The sequence below is a fragment of the Gambusia affinis genome, linkage group LG15 (assembly GCF_019740435.1).
Source record: "Gambusia affinis linkage group LG15, SWU_Gaff_1.0, whole genome shotgun sequence".
Classification (NCBI taxonomy): Eukaryota; Metazoa; Chordata; class Actinopteri; order Cyprinodontiformes; family Poeciliidae; genus Gambusia; species Gambusia affinis.
This window is the reverse complement of record NC_057882.1, coordinates 6,726,257-6,742,796: the sequence shown is the minus strand read 5'-3', so window position 1 is coordinate 6,742,796 and position 16,540 is coordinate 6,726,257. Positions and strand designations below refer to the sequence as shown.

Below are 16,540 nucleotides of genomic sequence, written 5' to 3'. Positions count from 1 at the left end.
AAATATTAATTCAATATGAATTAATGATCATTTATTAATATTGAATAATAATTAATGGCAGATTGATAATAAATGAATAAACTAATAACAGATAAACTCTTCCTACCAGGATGTACACAGAAACCTGGAGAACGTTCATGATTGGCTGCTTGTTACCATCTGGTTCAGGTTTCAGTGAAAACACATCTAAAGGAGGTTTGGTCTAAACAGAGATCACCTGATTATTGATCCGTGTGAGAAAACGGATCTTCTTGGTACCATGAAGGATGGACAACAGCTGGAGTCACAAACACTTTAATTCTTGCACAAAAACATCCAAACTAATGAGGTCCGAAAGGAGAAACGACCTGAGATTAAAAAAGCAGGAACACCAGAACCACCACTGGTCCGACCAGAACTATGTCCGACTGAGAGCAGCTCACTCACAGCTTCCTGAAACTTAGTCTGTTGATAAAGTTGTATCGGATCAGCACTCGGGAGTCACGGAGGAGGTCCAGGGCAACACATCAACGGGTTGAGCAAAAAGTTGCTCATCTTCAAAGGCGATCCGTGAAGATGAGCACGGATCATCTTTGAAGATGAAATGGTCCTAGAAGATGATCCGTGAAGACTTGGATTCATTCTCCATCTGGAGCTCCCTTGCTACGTTCTCGGCCGCCTCCTGGTCGTCCTCTCCGCCTCCTTCCTTCCTAAGTATTGCTAATGGCCACCAGAGGGAGCCATTTCTTCTGTCCTGGTGCACTGTTCGTTCCGCTGGCCAGCAGCAGGGGGCCCCTTTATCTCCTGTCAGGAAGTAGAGTAAGGCGTTGAGCCAGGCGTTACAGGAGGCCAGAGGCCTGGTGACCTTGTAGCAGATGGAGACGGCCTTCATGGCATTGCAGCCGCCGAGTTGCCCCCGCCGCAGGAGCAGGAACAACGTCCGGGTCACATGGAAGGGCAGGAAGCAGAGCGCAAACAGTAGAGTGATGGTTACGATGGTTTTAATGGATTTGCGCCGCCTCCGGATGTAGTGGGAGTACTGTGATCCAGAGATGGAGACTGACGTTCTGTCCCGATCTCGACCTCCTTCAACTGCTCCGTCCCCAGCTGCTGCGTCATCGCCGCCCTCTATTGAACTGGGTGGAGACCGCAGGCTCTGAAATATTGTCCGGACCACCTGAGAGTAGCACCAAGCGATGATGACGAAGGGGACAAAGAAGCCCAGCAGGTGAAGGACAATGCCGTATGGGACATATTCAGGAAAGTCCTTATCGACTGCATCATCCCAACAGTTCACATACGTCTCCTCAGTCCTGTTGTCTCCAAACCTCGTCCCCTCAGGTCCAACTGCTCCAGAACTTCTTCTAGTAACGTCTCCTGTCTGGGCAAACCTGAAGATAGGACAGGTGAGAACGAAGACCACCACCCACACCGAGGCACAGGTCGCCTTCACCACCCGCTTGCTTTCCAGAGTGATGGTCCTCATTGGATGGCAGATCCCCAGGTACCTGTAGACACATCAATAGTTGGCTTACATGAACTCCATCAGGGACTTACTGCTGATGACAGACGAATACTCTATAGTCTGATCTCAAGTAATGAATGGTTTCAGCAATGGACTACTGCAACGTCTGTTTATACCAAACAAAGACAGAACCCCTCCACTCAACTTAGGCTCATCAATGTGACCCCATTGAACTCCAATAAGTGGTCCAGTACCTGCCTGTAAAGCCCAACACACACACCATAACTACACCTATAATCTGTCCACACTACACACTACCAGAAATTATCAAGGTCTTGAATGTTGATGATTTTATTCATCTCTCGCTCTGTCCTGCTTCTCTACAAATAAAAAACACCAGGATACTGGAACTCCTCAGCTGATGGCAGAGAATCAACATGCACCTCTGGTATTTGTGGGAAATAAGGACTATAACTTCCTGTAAACATCTGAAATCCTTGAAGGCTCCAAACTGCCTCTTAAAATGCTTGCAACTGCCTATTTTAACAGTTTAAACACCAGGCATACCTTAAAATGCATTAATCCAAACAACGGAAACTGTCTGGTACTAACTGCAGAAGCACTTTGGCTGCAGCCAATTGGTACCTCAACAATCTGTGACTAGGTGAAGGTCCACAGTATTCCACCTCTTACCAGTTATGGGACCAGATCTAAACATTGTAACCACCATAACTACAGGCAGGACCTCATCATGTGAATAAAAGCAAACGACTTCATAACTACGCCTTATAATCTGTCCATGAACCTCATAAACAGGACGAGGTGCACGTTCTGAAGAGTCCAACTGTCTTCAGAACTTCAGGTAGTGATCAGTACTGTAAAAATAAACTAACAGGCAATACAACTTAAGGTTATACTTTTAGTACCTTCCAGTTTACTGCAAAGTTTTATGTTTTCTGTTGTCTAATTTCTTCGTAATGAATGGATGATAATTCATATGGATGGAAACCAAACAAATACTGCAAAACAAACATTTTCTAGATTTTCAGCAAGATTTCCAGCTTCTTTCATTAAAACTGACTGGCAGGTTCAGCAGTTCTATTGACAGACCCGGGCTCATTGACCCAATGGTCCGTCCAATGGGGTCACGCACTGTCAGAGTTAACGGCGTGTGACTAAACCGTCATTAAACTTCCAACGGAGGAAAACACTGGAAAATCACAGTAAGAGGAAATCCACAGGGAGTCAGTGACTGACCAGCAACACGCTGTTGACTGAACTGACCCAGAAGACCAGAACCTAACAAATAAAAAAGGGTTCCTCAAGTCGGAAGATTTGCAAAAATGAAGAGAAAACACATCCAGAGTATTTTCCACGCAGTTTTCTAGAATCCTTCAGGAAATGAGTTCAGGTTGTCCAGCAGTTTTTCTGCTTTAATACTAAACTCAGTTGGTAAAATGGGCCAAGGTTCCCCTGTCTTCAAGGCCTCTGATTGGCTCAGAGGTTTCCTGTCTTCAAGGCCTCTGATTGGCTCAGAGGGCCATACACCCTCAGACGTTTCACAGCTACTGTCCACTAGTGACTTACAGTTCAAAGGTAAAAACCATCAAAAATTAACAATACCAGGAATTTACACAAACTGTCCATGAACATGGGCAGGTGTACCTTCCTGGGAGGAAGGGGCGGAGCTTGTTAAATCACCTGAATGAGTAGGAATAATTCAGAAAGAAACTTCAAGGCATTAAAGGAACTTTCAATATTTCCAATTAAAAGGTTCTCCTAAATTTTGGTTTTACTGACTGGAACCAAACCCTCCCAACCCCATTAGGGACAAGGGTGAACAGAAAAATGGATGGATGGATGGATGACTGGAACCAGTGGTGCAAAAAGTGGGAATGCTAAATATGCTACGCTTAGGGGCGCTGCACTAAAAGAAATGTCGACTTTTAGTCGACATTTCTGTACTTAACATTTGTTTGTACATGTGTAAATGATAAGATCAGTAGCAGAGGCACATGGGGTCTAAAATGTGTCTGCATTCACATCAGAAAACAGTTTCGCCCCTGACTGGAACCCTCAGCTTCATGAGGTAGAGCATCTTACCTGTGCACAGAGATGCAGGTGAGGAAGAAGATGGAGCAGTAGAGATTGAAGTAGAAAAGGAATCGTACGAGGCGGCACATGAAGTCCCCGAACACCCAGTGGTCCCTCAGCATGTAGCTCGCCACCAGGAAGGGCAGGGACAGGCCGTACATCAGGTCTGTGGTGGCCAGGTTCACCATGTAGATCAGGGAGGTGTTCCAGCGCCGCCCACCGCCGCCGCCGCCATGGGGCCGGCATGACCGAACCAGAACTACGGAGTTCAGCACCAGGCTGAACAGGAAGGTCAGGGAGTAGCAAACGGGCAGGAAGACGTACTTGTAGGATTCATCGATGCTGCAAGAAGACGGAGGCAGCGTGGAGGAGATGGAGGAGGCAGAGAGGGTGGAGGTGTTGAGGCTCGCCGCACCCAGGTAGTTGATGTGTGGAGTGGTGCTGGAGACCCTGTCCAGACCCATCACGAACCTCTGAGGGTTAAAGGTCAACCCGATCTGAATCCACTGGCATTGTACCACACAAGTTCCATCTATCTATCTGTCTGTCTGTCTGTCTATCTATCTGTCTATCTGTCGGTACCTGGTGGCGGACCGATCCGGACCTGTTGGACACAGAAACAGCCTCATTAGTGGTTGCAGCTTGTTGTGCGTCCTGCCGCCGTGTTCTGCTGATGAAGGCTGCGTCTCGCTCCATTAGCTCCTGAATGATTAACGCGGTTTTCCGGAAGCCTCTCCTCCCCGTTCAGCAGGTCAGTTCCAGCTGCTGGAGCGTCTGGGTCAGGGTTACATCCAGAACCAGTCCAGAACCAGGTTAAACGCTGACGGACAGAAAGGTTGGTGCGTTTCTCAGATCACGTTGAAATTCTCTAGACTTTCTGTTCAGTCTTCCAATAATTGTGTCAACCAGGCACTTTCTCATTTCTGTGAACAAGTTTCAAATTCCTTTGAGTCGCCATGGAACGGATTCTCTGCTCATGTCATCACGGTGTACTGTACGGGTTTCTGCTCACTCATCCTGAACATCAATTAAGCAGAAGACAGAACATCCAAACTGCTTCAACAAGTTGCCATGACAACCATATCTATATATTTTTCTGAACTGGTGAGTCCGGACTTTCTCCAACCAAAGGTGAAGCTTTAAGTCGATAAATGGTGAGCCCTCAGGTTGCCGTGGATATAGTGTGTGATGACATCACAGCAGCTGGATGATGGATATTCGTTGTGATGTGGATCACAGTTTGATTCCCAGCCGCGGGAACGTCAGGACGTTTAGGAAAACTGTAATTTCTGTAGAGCTGCATGTTCTCCTGTTTTCTGTTCCCGTTTCTACTTTAGTTTCTCTCTTTTTTTGCAGTTTTCTTTCTTTATCACAATCACCTGGTCTGCCGCCAAATCACAGTGAAAGTGTAAATGTGAATCTTTCCATTGAAACAATTATTATTTTTAAATACTTCAGATTCCTACAGAGTCACTGTTACCCTGACAGCATGACTCGGCAGTTTGAACGGGAGCGGCTCATTCTGACAGATATTCACTTAGAGATGAATTAAGGAATTTGAGAGAACAACTGACTGAAATATCAAACCTGTAACTTCAGCAGCTCTGAAGTTGATCCTCACAGTTCAGGACAATTCCACCAGGGGGCGCATTATTTTAGACCAGGGTGTCCGAAGAGAGGTCTGGGGGCCTTCTGTGGACCCTGGAGTGATTTTGTGTGGCCCTGATGAATCAACAAGTTGATCTTTTAACTGATTTTTTGTATAATTTCATATGATTTGGTTAATATAAAGGTTGTGTTTTTGTGTCTGTTTTTCCTTCTGGCTGATCCAGCAGCTTACTTTGTTATTTCATGTAGCGCCCGACCGATCAGCTCTTTCAATATTTAACGTTTAAATAATTTATTTCTGCTTGGCGACAAAATATAGAGCAGCTCACTGGGTGTGACAAACGAACGACGGTTCCTGAACGCCTCACGTTCTGTTTGGCTGATGATTATTAATATTATTGCCAATCAAACTTTACGTTTAAATTCACCTTCAGATTTTCTCAGCCTCTCTCCTCTTCCTCAGATTTGGGTCTGACCTTCATCACCTTCATCATGTCTAAATTATTAATGAGCCAGAATGAAACCAAATCTACAGACTGCAGAGGAAGAGGAGGAGGATGAAGAGGAGGAGGAGAAGGAAGATGAGGAAGAGTAGCTGTAGTTCTGATCATGTTTTATCATTGAAATTTCAGGTCACCATCATCATCATCATCATCAACATCATCCTCAGATTATTCTGTGATGTTCCTGATGAAGATCTTTAATCTTCATCACTCAGATCAACACAGTCATGATTTATGGTTCTGGTTCTGATCCGTAAGTCAGAACCAGAACATTCCGTTAGAAAGAAGGAAACTCAGCTCACCTTTGCTGCCGTCGCCTCTCTGCTTCTCCTCACCTTCATCACCTCAGCAGTAGCTCCTCCTCTTCCTCAGGCCCCGCCCCCTCTCTCCCCTCCATCATTATATCATCATCATCATCATCAGCTGTGATCCGGCGGCGCTGAATGATCCCAGCCTCCCTGAACGCCTCATGATGATTGTTATCAGAGCAGCAGCACAAACCGGGTCTCGGTTCCAACGGCTGGTTCTGAAACGATGGACCAACTAAGTTCTACTAGGAGGTCCAGAACCTCCTGAAATTGGACCAACAAGAACCGTTGCAGAACCATTAAAATGATCTGATCTGTTCAGAACCAGAGGTTCTGTCTGGTTCTGTTTGGTTCTTCTGGCCCAGAATAGAATCATTTAACTCGTTTCTTCTGACTGAATCCAGAACCGTTCAGACTGTCCATCTGTTAACCGATCTGAAGTGAACCCGGTCCTGCTGGTTCTGATCGGGTTTCCTTTGAACTTGGTTCAGAGACGATCAGAACCAGATAGAACCTGAGACGCGGGTTGGTGTCAGAACCTCCAGATGAAATGAGCAGAACCGGGTCAGAAAGTCCTTTTCCTCCAAATAAATTTAATACAGATTTAAACAGTTTGTTATTCTATTTAATAAAGTCACAGTGAAACTTTCCTCCGTTTGTTCAGATGAACATAAAATAGAAACATGAATATAGTTTAATATTAAACTTTAACCTGAATCTGACCAGAAATAAACACTGAGTTAAATAAACTTATTGATTCATTTCTAATCAAACCGATTGATTTCCGTTCTGGGTCAATCAGCAGTTCTCCAGAACCCGCTGACCACAACCGGAGGTCCGTTATGACCCGGTTCTGCTTCCGTCCAGGCCTTCCGGGTGGTTCTGTTGGACCTCGTTTCCCCCAGGACGGAGAGCAGCATCCCGACCCGACAGCAGCTCGGCCCGGTTCTGGTTCTGGAGTCAGGTCAGGTCCTGGACGTCCAGCAGCATGGCGTCCTGCTTGGTCCTCAGCTGGTCCCGGACCATCAGTTGGGCCACCAGCTCTGCGCTCAGCACTGGAAGGGAAACATCAGAGCTGTTATTTCTGTTTTTCTACTGGTTCATTGAATGCCACCTGCCTAGCTTAGACACAACAGGTGTCGTCATGGTAACCAACGAGAACAACTGGAGCTGAAATATGTTAGCGCTGTCAGTCACTAACTCTCTGCTACCTGCAGCCAGCAAAGCCAGTTAGCATAGCCACCGCTAATAGTGCATAAACAGGAAGTTCTCCACCATCAGCACTTGACAGAGCTAAGCCCCGCCTCCCGGCTCTGATTTGTTGTTTTTTGTTCATTTCATCAGGTCAGGAAGGAGGAGGATCTGTTCTCTGATTATCTCAAAACAAACATGGAGACGGATCAATAAATCTGTAAGAAAATATATTTTTACCAATTGAACTTCCTGCTGGAACTGAGAGGTTATCCTGAGTTTTACGCCAGATGAGGGAACCGGATCAGAACCGGTTCTGACCTGGTCCTGACCTGGTTCTCCTCCAGCTCTGATCTGGTTCTCACCGTGGACCTCCTGCTGCAGCGCCCCCTGCAGGCCGATCAGCTGCGTCTCACTCAGATCCTGCAGCTCTCTGCGCTCCAGATGTTTCCGCTGGACGAAACCGCTGCAGCTGGCCTGGCTCTGACACACACACACACACACGCACACGCACACACACACGGTGAGCAGCTGTGCCTCTGGTTCTGACCCGGTTGGTTCCGGCCCGGTTTTTACCTCCTGCTGCCTCTGCTCAGCCAGCAGATTGTCTCTCAGCACTCTCAGAGCTGCTGCCACTTCCTGTTTCAACCCGCTGCCATGGCAACCATTGTGTCCTGCTCCCATGGGAACCTGAGGGGCCCGGAAGGTCAGAGATCAGCAAACTGCAAAGCAAACATATCTTTGGTATTCTGGAGATGTGGCACAGGTCAAAGGTCAGATTAATCATGATAATGATGATGAACCTTCCTCTCAGCTCCTTCCTCCTCATCATCATCCTCGCTGTCGCTGTTGTTGATGAAGCAGAGCTGCAGGTTCCTGCAGTTCAGTCTGGAACACAGGTCAGAGGTCAGAGGTCAACAGAGAGGAAGTCCAGCTTTCTGCTGCTTAGATCCATCAGGAGGTCATCGACCCGCAGAGTCACTGAATACAGAGGATCTGATTGGCCGGGGCAGGGAGGGGCAGGGCTAGATAGCGATGGATTCAGGGCCAGGGAGAAGGATCCAGGAGAAAAGTTCTGCTATTATTTTTACCGTGATGTGGAGACGGCGACTCGTCCCCTCCTGATGTCTTCCTCCTCTTCCTCCCAGACGTTCTCCGTCCTCAGACCCGTCCTCCTCTGGAGACACAGAACCAGAACCTTCAGCCTGACCCAAACTCCAGAAACACACTCTTCGGTTCGGATGCCTGGTTCTGAAATAATGGACCAGGAAAAGTTCTGCTAGGAGGTCCAGAACCTCCTGAAACTGGACCAACAAGAACTGAAATAAAAATAACTAAGTCCATGCTCTAACTGCTGGGCATCATGGGAAATGTAGTCCTCAGCAAAAAGACATCTGATGATGATGATGTGACCTTCCTCACCTTCTCCCTCCTCTCCTGCTCCTGCTTCTCCAGCTCAGCAATCCGCTGGCTCAGTTCCTCCCAGTGCATGATGGGAAACTCCTGGTGTTCCACTGGGATGTGATTAGGATCCTTCTCCTTCTCCTCCTCTGTTGGTTCTGTTCCTCCCTCCATCCTCCTGGAAAGCAACCAATCAGGAGCTCAACCAACAGATTTAATTACATTATTATGAACAAAACCTTTAAAATATCTATCTATCTATTCTATTCTAACCTAATCTAATCTAATCTGGTGTAATCTATCGGGTTGAACCCTCCAGATCCAGCGGGGTGTGTCGCTCCTCTCCCCCGCCTCCGGTAGCCTCTCCTCGGCCGCATGTTGTTTACCAGCAGCGGGGGAAGCTCCGGAGCTCTGACCCACCTCGGAGTCACATCCAGGCGGCTGCGGATCTCCTCGACATGCCGCCGTCCCTCCGCGGGCCCCGCAGCCCCGCGGGGACCCGCTGCGTGCTTTTGCTCCCGCGCCACGCGAAGCGTCGCAGTTTTTGCTTCACGGAAACATTGGAGGAAAGTTTGCTTGAAGAGTTGTGGGAGCGGGCCTGGAGGAAGGCTGGAGCCTCCTCTTCCTCCTCCTCTTCCTCAGGCCTCCGCCCACAGACATCCTGCAGGAGGAGGAAGAGGCGCACAGAGACCTGACTGCAGCTTCAGAGGAAAACACAGGAAATGATCAGTTATTATTCCCTCAGCAGCTGGTGGAGAGTGGCAGCATCATGATGAGGGCTGGGTTCTGCCATGTTAATGACGGCGCTAACCGGATTGAACTGTATTTATTTACGTTTGTTTAACATGACAACTTCATAAAATTAATAAGATTAACTTTGAGTTTTAGTAACAAATTATAATTTTTTTTAAATTGGAGCACCTCTTTTATTTTTCTAATCTATTTAAAAAAACAAATTAGATCTGCCAACATTTTAAATAATGACCCAATTCCTTGTTTCACCATCTAAATGAATGAATTTAGTTTTAGTTACTTCTTATGATAATTGTGTTGTATCTTCTCTGTCTTATGTTTATTATTGTTTTGTATTGATTAATTTTTTTTTGCATTGACACAATTTATGAAGTTAAATCATTTTTAGTGGCACTAAATGAGAATTTTTTTTCTAATTGTGGCGCATTTACAGAAATATTACTGATTAAATTAAATTAAATTAAATTAAATTAATCTGGTTGGAGGAAACGGGTCGAACGGACAGGTCCAGAACTATTCCAGAACTCAAAAGAAAATGAACTGTGAACTGACTGGACTAGACCCGGTACCGAGCCCAACAGAACGCAGCAGAACCTGCAGGATCGCTGGGAGGGTTTACTGGATCCGGGTTCTGGTTCCGCCCAGGCGGTGAAGCGTTACCGGACCCCGTGTCGTGTTTCACAGATTCACTGACGGCTCGGCGCAGATGGACGGTGATGCGTTCGGGGACCCGGAAACATTCCTGCTGCAGTAGAATCTCACTGCTGGGCCGACCCTGAACCTCCCGGTTCCGGTTCCGAACCTCATGCAGGCTCAGCTGCAGCTGCATTTCTGTCACCAGCTCACTGTTTGTTTGTTTGTTGACGTTTGGTTCTGATAAAAATCTCTCCATAATCAACTAAAGGTTTATTATATAAATACACGTTTTCATGGAGATTGACGCTGATCTGACGCTGATCCAACAGATTTTGGATACTGTAAAGCAATTTTCTATTCTTAAACAACTTCTGGAGATTTACAGGAAATGTGATCTGAAGAAGAGATAAAAACGGTTTAGTTTAAATATAACCTGTGAATAAATTCACTCTTGAGTCACTGAGTTTCTCTAGATTTTATTAATCATTTAGTTAATTATTATTATTCTTTGCAGAGAGCTAAACTTGAACAGAAACTGTTTGCCATAACACTAAACCAGCAGCTCTTGATGCTTATCGCAGCTGCAGTTCCGCCAGCAACCACAGAGCGGCGCTGTTTCTCCACTTCCACAACTACCTGTATTTGGTGAAGGACTATATGTTGTAAAAAATCTTTCAAACTGTTATTTTTCTCTGTTTTTTGAGCTCTTTGGGAGGTCCACTCCGTGTCTGAGGCAAATGTGAAGACCCTTCTCTCCGTGTTCTGGAGAACCAGTCCTGGTTCGGCAGGTTTGGACAGCTGTTTAACAGAATTTGGGTCTGTGGTTGGAGGTTTTACTGCAAAAACAAGTTAGCTGACCAGCTAATCCTGAAACTCCGGGGCGAGTTTAAAGAGTCTCCGCGGAGAGCAAACAGGCCGTCGGAGGTGAACTTCATCCGGGAACCAAACCTAATCCTTCGTGTTTAAATATTTTACTTCGGTTCGGTGTTTTTCCGTTTCTACTGATCAGCAGCTGGATCGGTTCTGAGGGGATAAATGTCGCTCCAGTCCGCGTCCCCGTTCAGATCCGGACGGTTTTTGCGGTGGAAAATGCGGTAAAGCGGGCGAAGCTCCGGCGTTGTGTCCGCTGACGCGGCGGCTCTGACTCTGCTGCCTCTGAGGCCTGCAGGTCGGGCTTCCACCGGGCTACAGTACAGCCCTCACCCGCCGTAGGAGCGTCGGAGGGCGGCTTATCACGCCGCCACCTCTGGGCCTGCGCGTCGAGGGATGGAACGGATGGAAGTAGACCAATGCGCAGGCGCAGGAGGCGGGGCACTACGTAGATCAAACAGTGCCCCCATGATTACCAACGTCAGGTGAGTGGTACTGCATCCACAAAGGAAGCAACAAATCCCGTAAAATTTTATAATCTTCAACCTCTAATTTAGTATAAAATGTTTTGATTTTAAAGTCACTATTTTATGTTTAAAATTAAAACATTTTATACTAAATTAGAGGTTGAAGTCACTATTTTATGTTTGTCTTTTGGGAAAGCAGATTTTGGTTGTGATATTTTATGATAGATAAAATTAGGGGATCAGTTATTATCTTAAGTCCATACATGTAATAAAAATAAACATGCTCCTGAAAAAGAAATTTCATTTTACATTATCGTTCAGGAGTGAATGCTTCTAGTCGACAACTTGATTCAATCTATTGGGTTTCATTAGAAACTTTTACTTCAAATAATAAATAGATTTTACTGCACAGTTTGATAACTAGTATCAGTTGGACTGTTTAATTGAATGTAAGGTGCCTCAAGATGTGAATTGGCACTATCTAAGTAAAAATGAAAAAGTTGAGAACATGAAGAACATTTTGTCTAGATATTTGCTCCATCAGTCCTCATATTGTATCTTTAGCCTTTATAAAAACAGATTTAAACAGAAGACCAGAACGGCAAAAACTTCAGATTATTCTGTCCAATTAAATAAATTGATCAGATTTTCTTTCCTTTCTGCATATTAAAATAAATTTTAAAAATATCATTATGTCTTTTGTTTTAGCAGCAGTGGGAACAAATGAAGAACAAATTTATGCTTGTATGGGTCAAACTGGATCATATTTGGTCAAACTATTGGCTGTGGGGGACCGTTCCACAATGGATTAGTTTTTCCCTTTCCACCCTTCACATATAAATCAACATAAATATTAGTTTATTATTCATGTCTGATGTGTATAATGTTTGGAGTTGACCAGTGAGTCTCCAGTTTTGTCTCCTGTGTCTCTCAGCGACGGGATGACCGTCTTCAGCCCCGTGTCCTCGGCTCGTTACCGGCGCAGCAGCGTGTCCATCAACCCCTCGCAGGTGGGTAACCATGGTAACACCTCTGAACAGTCAGGCCAGAAAGCTTGGACCTCAACCGGACCTAAGGGTCTGGAGCAGGGGTGGGTAACCCAGGTCCTCGAGGGCCGGTGTCCAGCAACTCTTAGATGTCTCTCAGGTTCAACACGCTTCAATCAAACTGTTGAATCACCTCCCAAGTACAGTCAGGTTCTCCAGAGTCCTGCTAATGACCTCATCATTTAACTCTGGTGTGTTGAAGTAGAGACACATGTAAAGGTTGCAGGACACCGGCCCTCGAGGTCTGGAGACGTCTGGAGCGACTACGTTACGCGGCCACTAGGTGGCAGCAGGCAGAACCAGAGGAGGTTAAATCCAGTCAATCTTCCCTTCCCTAATGTCCTTTGTCACATGTCCTCAGGTCGTCCCCTTGTCTCCGTTCTCCCTGAGTGGGGACAGACTGGACCACAAGAGGCCGGTGAGTCAGGGTCAGGGTCAAAGTCCACCGGGTTTCCCATGATCCTCTCTCTGAGGGACTGACTGAGTGGACTTTGTGTTTGAAACAGGAGGAGAACATGGAGACCATGCTCCGATGGAACGTCCACAGACTCAGGTAACGCTCACCCTCCAGGCCCTGACCTTTGATCTGCAAGCTGTAATGTTTGACCTTTCAGGGACTCACCGCTGCTCTGCTTCTGCCTCCCAGCGCTTCCAGTCTCGTTCCAGCGTCTCCAGGCGGCCTGTGGGAGGACCACGCTTCCACGGTGAGTTCCTCTGCTCTTATTTTGAAGGTAGACGCTATTTCCTGTCAGGCGGTTTGCTCATTTTACCCGAAGAGGCTCCAGGGTTTACACTGAGTCCCAATCTTGATCCAGATTTACTCTTTCTGTATCACTGAATCCAGATCAGGTAAACTGGTTCCGGGTTAGAGAAGATCGATTCTGTTCAGAGAAACTCAAACCGATTCAAGGTTTTAATCTGGGATTATATTCTAGGTTAATCTGGATCGAATTACATGATTGAACCTACTTGGATTTAATCTAGATTAGACTATGACTATCTAGATCAGACAATGAGAATAATCCTGCTAAGGTCCTCTATCAATCTAAATTTAAAAGATAGAAGGATAAAATTTTCAGGATGACTCTGGATTTAATCCAAATCAAACAGCCGGATTCCGGCAGAATCTGGATTAAGTTTTTGATCAATATAAACTCATATTCGACTAATTTACATCAGTTTGAAGGTATTAAGTTAAACCTCAATACCTTCAGGAATCCAGATTTGACCCGATTAATTGGGTAACATCCCTGAAACTTACTCCAGATTAGGATTCATATGTGGTTTGATGATCAGGATTAATAAATATTGAGGGGTTAAAGTGTTGTAACAGAGTCCGATAATGCAGATTGAGGGATCCAGATTACACTCTGACCCATTGTGTGTCCTGCAGTGGTTTCCGTCTCAGGACAGCGGCGTCACACCCAACTCGTCGCCCAGCCCGACCCGGAGATTCAGGTTCTGATCCGTCTCGTTTCGTCTGGATCTCCAGTGTGAGGCGCTGCTCTGATTTTTTTTTTGTGTGTGTGTGTGTGTTTGACCCACAGACCCGCCGGCGCCGTCAGACCCGCCGCTGCCGTAAGATGGCCGCTGCTGACGCCCCTGAAGAGGAAAGGTAGTGCCGTTCTGGTCCAGTTGTCTCCAGGACCAGAATCCGGACCGGCTCGCTAACTGGCTTCTGTTTTTCAGGTGGTGTTGATTCGGATGGGCCACCGAAGAAGCTGTTTGTTGCCGGGGTAACGGACCCCGCCCACCGCGGCAGCAGCTACACCGTCAGGTGAGGTTCAGCACAGACGCTCAGGTGAGGTCAGTAAGTCCTGAACTCATCGTCCTCTCCATCCTCCGCAGCGTCTCCCAGGCAACAGTGGACGCTCCGCCTGTGGGGGGCGTCGGCCCCCAGGCCCGCCCTCTGACCCTGTCCCCGCCCCCCGCCTTCTCCCCTCACCAGCACCCCTAGAGCCCCGCCCCCAGGGACAGAAACCACCACCTGGTTTCTGTCCAATCAGCTGCCAGCATCACTGTAAGCCCCGCCCTTTCCTGCACATCTGCTCAGTGGCTCCCCCTGCTGGCCGCTCTACCACACGGCGGGCAGGGGTCAGGGGTCATGCTGGACGTGTCCCCAGGAGGAAACACGTCCCCATGAGGGCCCGGTCCGACCCGGAATGACCCAGAGCACCGTGTGGAGGCACCGGACCAGAACTCACAGGTTCTGATGGACACGGCTCCGTCTCAGCTCCAGAGCCGTTCTGGGTCATAACCGGGTCAGAACCGGTCTCTGTGTTAATCATACATCTTGTATAAAAGGTGGTTCTGGTTCTGCTGCATCAATTCCGTTTCCATGACGACGTTCTGCTCAGTCCCGTTTCCACCAGGAGTTCTGGTCCGACCCAGACAGTTCTCCTCAGTTCTCTGACGAACCAGACATTGACTAGGCCGTTTTGTCTGGGTCCTGGTTCTGCTGGTGACCCGGTCCATGACCACCATGACCACACCACCCAACTTCGCACAGTTCGGTTCTGTCCGCTCTGACCTTTGACCTCGGACTGGACCTGCTGGGACGTCTTCCACTCTGGACTCCAGGTGACCTTTGACCCCTCCCAGGCTGCTGGAGCTGCACTTCCTGTTCCCATAACAACGGTGGAACCTCACCGCTCAGAGCCAGAACTGGTTCTAACCTCCCAGAACCCCCGACAACATGCGATATTTGCACATCATCCTCATCATCATCATCATCATCCTCATCATCATCATTCTGATGGTTTGAGCTGCAGTGGCCAGCAGGTGGCGCCGCTGGTTACTTGACCCGACCAGGTTCTGTCTGTCCAGAACCAGGTCCGGTTCTTCTTCTGCTTCCAGCTTCTGCACTTTGACAGTTGTACAGTTTTCTACTTCATCCATCGCTGTGCCTGACCCGGTCCGGTTCTGCGGACCGGACCTTCGTTTCTCTCATGTCTTTATTTTCCTGTGAAGATCAGAACCGAGCCGGAGCAGCAGAACCGTTTTGATCCTGTTTTTGCTGCTTGATTGTTTCTGATTTATTTCTGGTTCTGTTTCCATCTCAGAGTCCAATCTGCTTCAGAGAACACGGTTCTGATTAGCTGGGCGGATTCTGGAGTGGAACAGAACCGACCCGTAGCTTTAACTGGACTTTCTGTGGTTTTCTCTTATTTGCACATTTCCCCTCCATCCTGGTTCTGATGGACCCAAGAAGAACCGGTTCTGATGGACCCATTAAGAAGAACCGGTTCTGTAACTGGCTCCATGTGGGACGCAGGAGAACCGGACCAGAACTTCTGCTTCACAGAAGCTTTCTAAGCCAAAAATAGTCAAAATGGGAATCTGGAAAGTCCTGACCCAATTTTAGGTTCTGGTTCCACGCTGAGGCCTGATTGGACCTGGCAGGTTTCAGTTGGATCAGAACAACTGTAGCAAAGACAGAAGAACCCGATTCAGTATTAAGTTTGACTCTGGGAGACCAAAGTGTTCAGATGTTCCCTGATCAGAACCAGCCCGGGTTCATCAGATCCTTTTTAATTCGGCTGGTTCTGATGCTCCGGATCAGAACCGTGGAGAACCTGGAGGAATCCCGGCTGAATTCTCTTGAACCAGTTTGAATTGTAGAAGTGAGTTCTGGTTCTGGTTCGGTCTGGTTCTGGTTCGGTCTGGGTTTGAAGCGGGGAGGTAAAGGGAACTAAAAGCACATCAGTCCTGATTTGACTGTAAATATTTCTGCATTTCTTTGAGCTCAGAGGAGACGACGTATTTTTCTGATCCATTCCCGGCCCGGTTCCGCCATGGAGAACCGACCCGATAAATATCATGATATATATTGTTTATAAAAGCTGCCAGTGAAATAAAGTCTGTTCCATCAAACAGAACAACGCTCTCAACTCATGATTTCTTCTGAAGCTAATTGTTAGCTTAGTGCTATTGCTAACTTTGAAAACACTTAGCACAGTTAGCTTCCCCTAAATTTATTCTGAACATTAATTTATATGCCATTTGTAAACTTTCTGTCAAATAAAGTCTCTGTGTTTAGCATTAGCTTCTGCTGAATACCGTGTTGGATTAGCGCTAGCATAACTAGCATTTCTGATTACTGCTTTAGGGTTAGCACAGCTAACTTTCAGTTAGCAATGTCACCACTGGCCAGACGTTTACATATACCTGTCTGAAGTTAGACCAGAACCACACTTCTCATGTTTTGGGTCAGAATCAA

The 16,540-nt window shown here is 47.0% G+C and overlaps 3 protein-coding genes across 4 annotated transcripts; 1 reads left to right on the top strand and 2 right to left on the bottom strand.

Moving 5' to 3' along the window:
• Nucleotides 1-292: 292 nt before the first annotated feature.
• LOC122845460 (P2Y purinoceptor 3) lies at nucleotides 293-6,399 on the bottom strand. Of its 2 annotated transcripts, none has more exons than XM_044141764.1 (3): nucleotides 5,952-6,399; nucleotides 3,548-4,142; nucleotides 293-1,487 (listed from the first exon to the last, which is right to left on the bottom strand). In XM_044141764.1, the coding sequence occupies exons 2-3, from the start codon at nucleotides 4,000-4,002 to the stop codon at nucleotides 590-592; spliced, it is 1,353 nt and encodes a 450-aa protein (XP_043997699.1). In that variant the 5' UTR covers nucleotides 4,003-4,142; nucleotides 5,952-6,399; the 3' UTR covers nucleotides 293-589. The 2 variants fall into 2 exon arrangements, with proteins under 2 accessions (XP_043997699.1, XP_043997700.1); XM_044141765.1 differs by lacking the exon at nucleotides 5,952-6,399 and having other exon boundaries at nucleotides 3,548-4,011; nucleotides 4,121-4,142.
• A 131-nt stretch (nucleotides 6,400-6,530) lies between these two features.
• im:7136398 (schwannomin-interacting protein 1) lies at nucleotides 6,531-10,325 on the bottom strand. Its single transcript, XM_044141768.1, has 7 exons — nucleotides 8,970-10,325; nucleotides 8,571-8,727; nucleotides 8,240-8,325; nucleotides 7,952-8,036; nucleotides 7,725-7,838; nucleotides 7,514-7,631; nucleotides 6,531-7,012 (listed from the first exon to the last, which is right to left on the bottom strand). The coding sequence occupies exons 2-7, from the start codon at nucleotides 8,721-8,723 to the stop codon at nucleotides 6,918-6,920; spliced, it is 651 nt and encodes a 216-aa protein (XP_043997703.1). The 5' UTR covers nucleotides 8,724-8,727; nucleotides 8,970-10,325; the 3' UTR covers nucleotides 6,531-6,917.
• A 775-nt stretch (nucleotides 10,326-11,100) lies between these two features.
• Nucleotides 11,101-16,199, top strand: LOC122845462 (P2R1A-PPP2R2A-interacting phosphatase regulator 1). Its single transcript, XM_044141767.1, has 9 exons — nucleotides 11,101-11,293; nucleotides 12,210-12,285; nucleotides 12,683-12,739; nucleotides 12,828-12,874; nucleotides 12,968-13,025; nucleotides 13,715-13,779; nucleotides 13,869-13,936; nucleotides 14,011-14,098; nucleotides 14,170-16,199. The coding sequence occupies exons 1-9, from the start codon at nucleotides 11,205-11,207 to the stop codon at nucleotides 14,276-14,278; spliced, it is 657 nt and encodes a 218-aa protein (XP_043997702.1). The 5' UTR covers nucleotides 11,101-11,204; the 3' UTR covers nucleotides 14,279-16,199.
• The last annotated feature ends 341 nt before the right edge of the window (nucleotides 16,200-16,540 follow it).

Coding starts and splice junctions, on each gene's coding strand:
- LOC122845460 (XM_044141764.1), bottom strand. CDS start 4,002: ATGGGTCTGGACAGGGTCTCCAGCACCACTCCACACATCAACTACCTG. Junction 1,488..3,547: donor ACCTGCATCTCTGTGCACAG/GTAAGATGCTCT, acceptor ATGTGTCTACAG/GTACCTGGGGATCTGCCATC.
- im:7136398 (XM_044141768.1), bottom strand. CDS start 8,723: ATGGAGGGAGGAACAGAACCAACAGAGGAGGAGAAGGAGAAGGATCCT. Junction 8,326..8,570: donor AGCAGGAGAGGAGGGAGAAG/GTGAGGAAGGTC, acceptor CTGTGTCTCCAG/AGGAGGACGGGTCTGAGGAC. Junction 8,037..8,239: donor GTCGCCGTCTCCACATCACG/GTAAAAATAATA, acceptor CCTGTGTTCCAG/ACTGAACTGCAGGAACCTGC.
- LOC122845462 (XM_044141767.1), top strand. CDS start 11,205: ATGGAACGGATGGAAGTAGACCAATGCGCAGGCGCAGGAGGCGGGGCA. Junction 13,026..13,714: donor GGGAGGACCACGCTTCCACG/GTGAGTTCCTCT, acceptor TGTGTCCTGCAG/TGGTTTCCGTCTCAGGACAG. Junction 13,780..13,868: donor AGCCCGACCCGGAGATTCAG/GTTCTGATCCGT, acceptor TTTGACCCACAG/ACCCGCCGGCGCCGTCAGAC.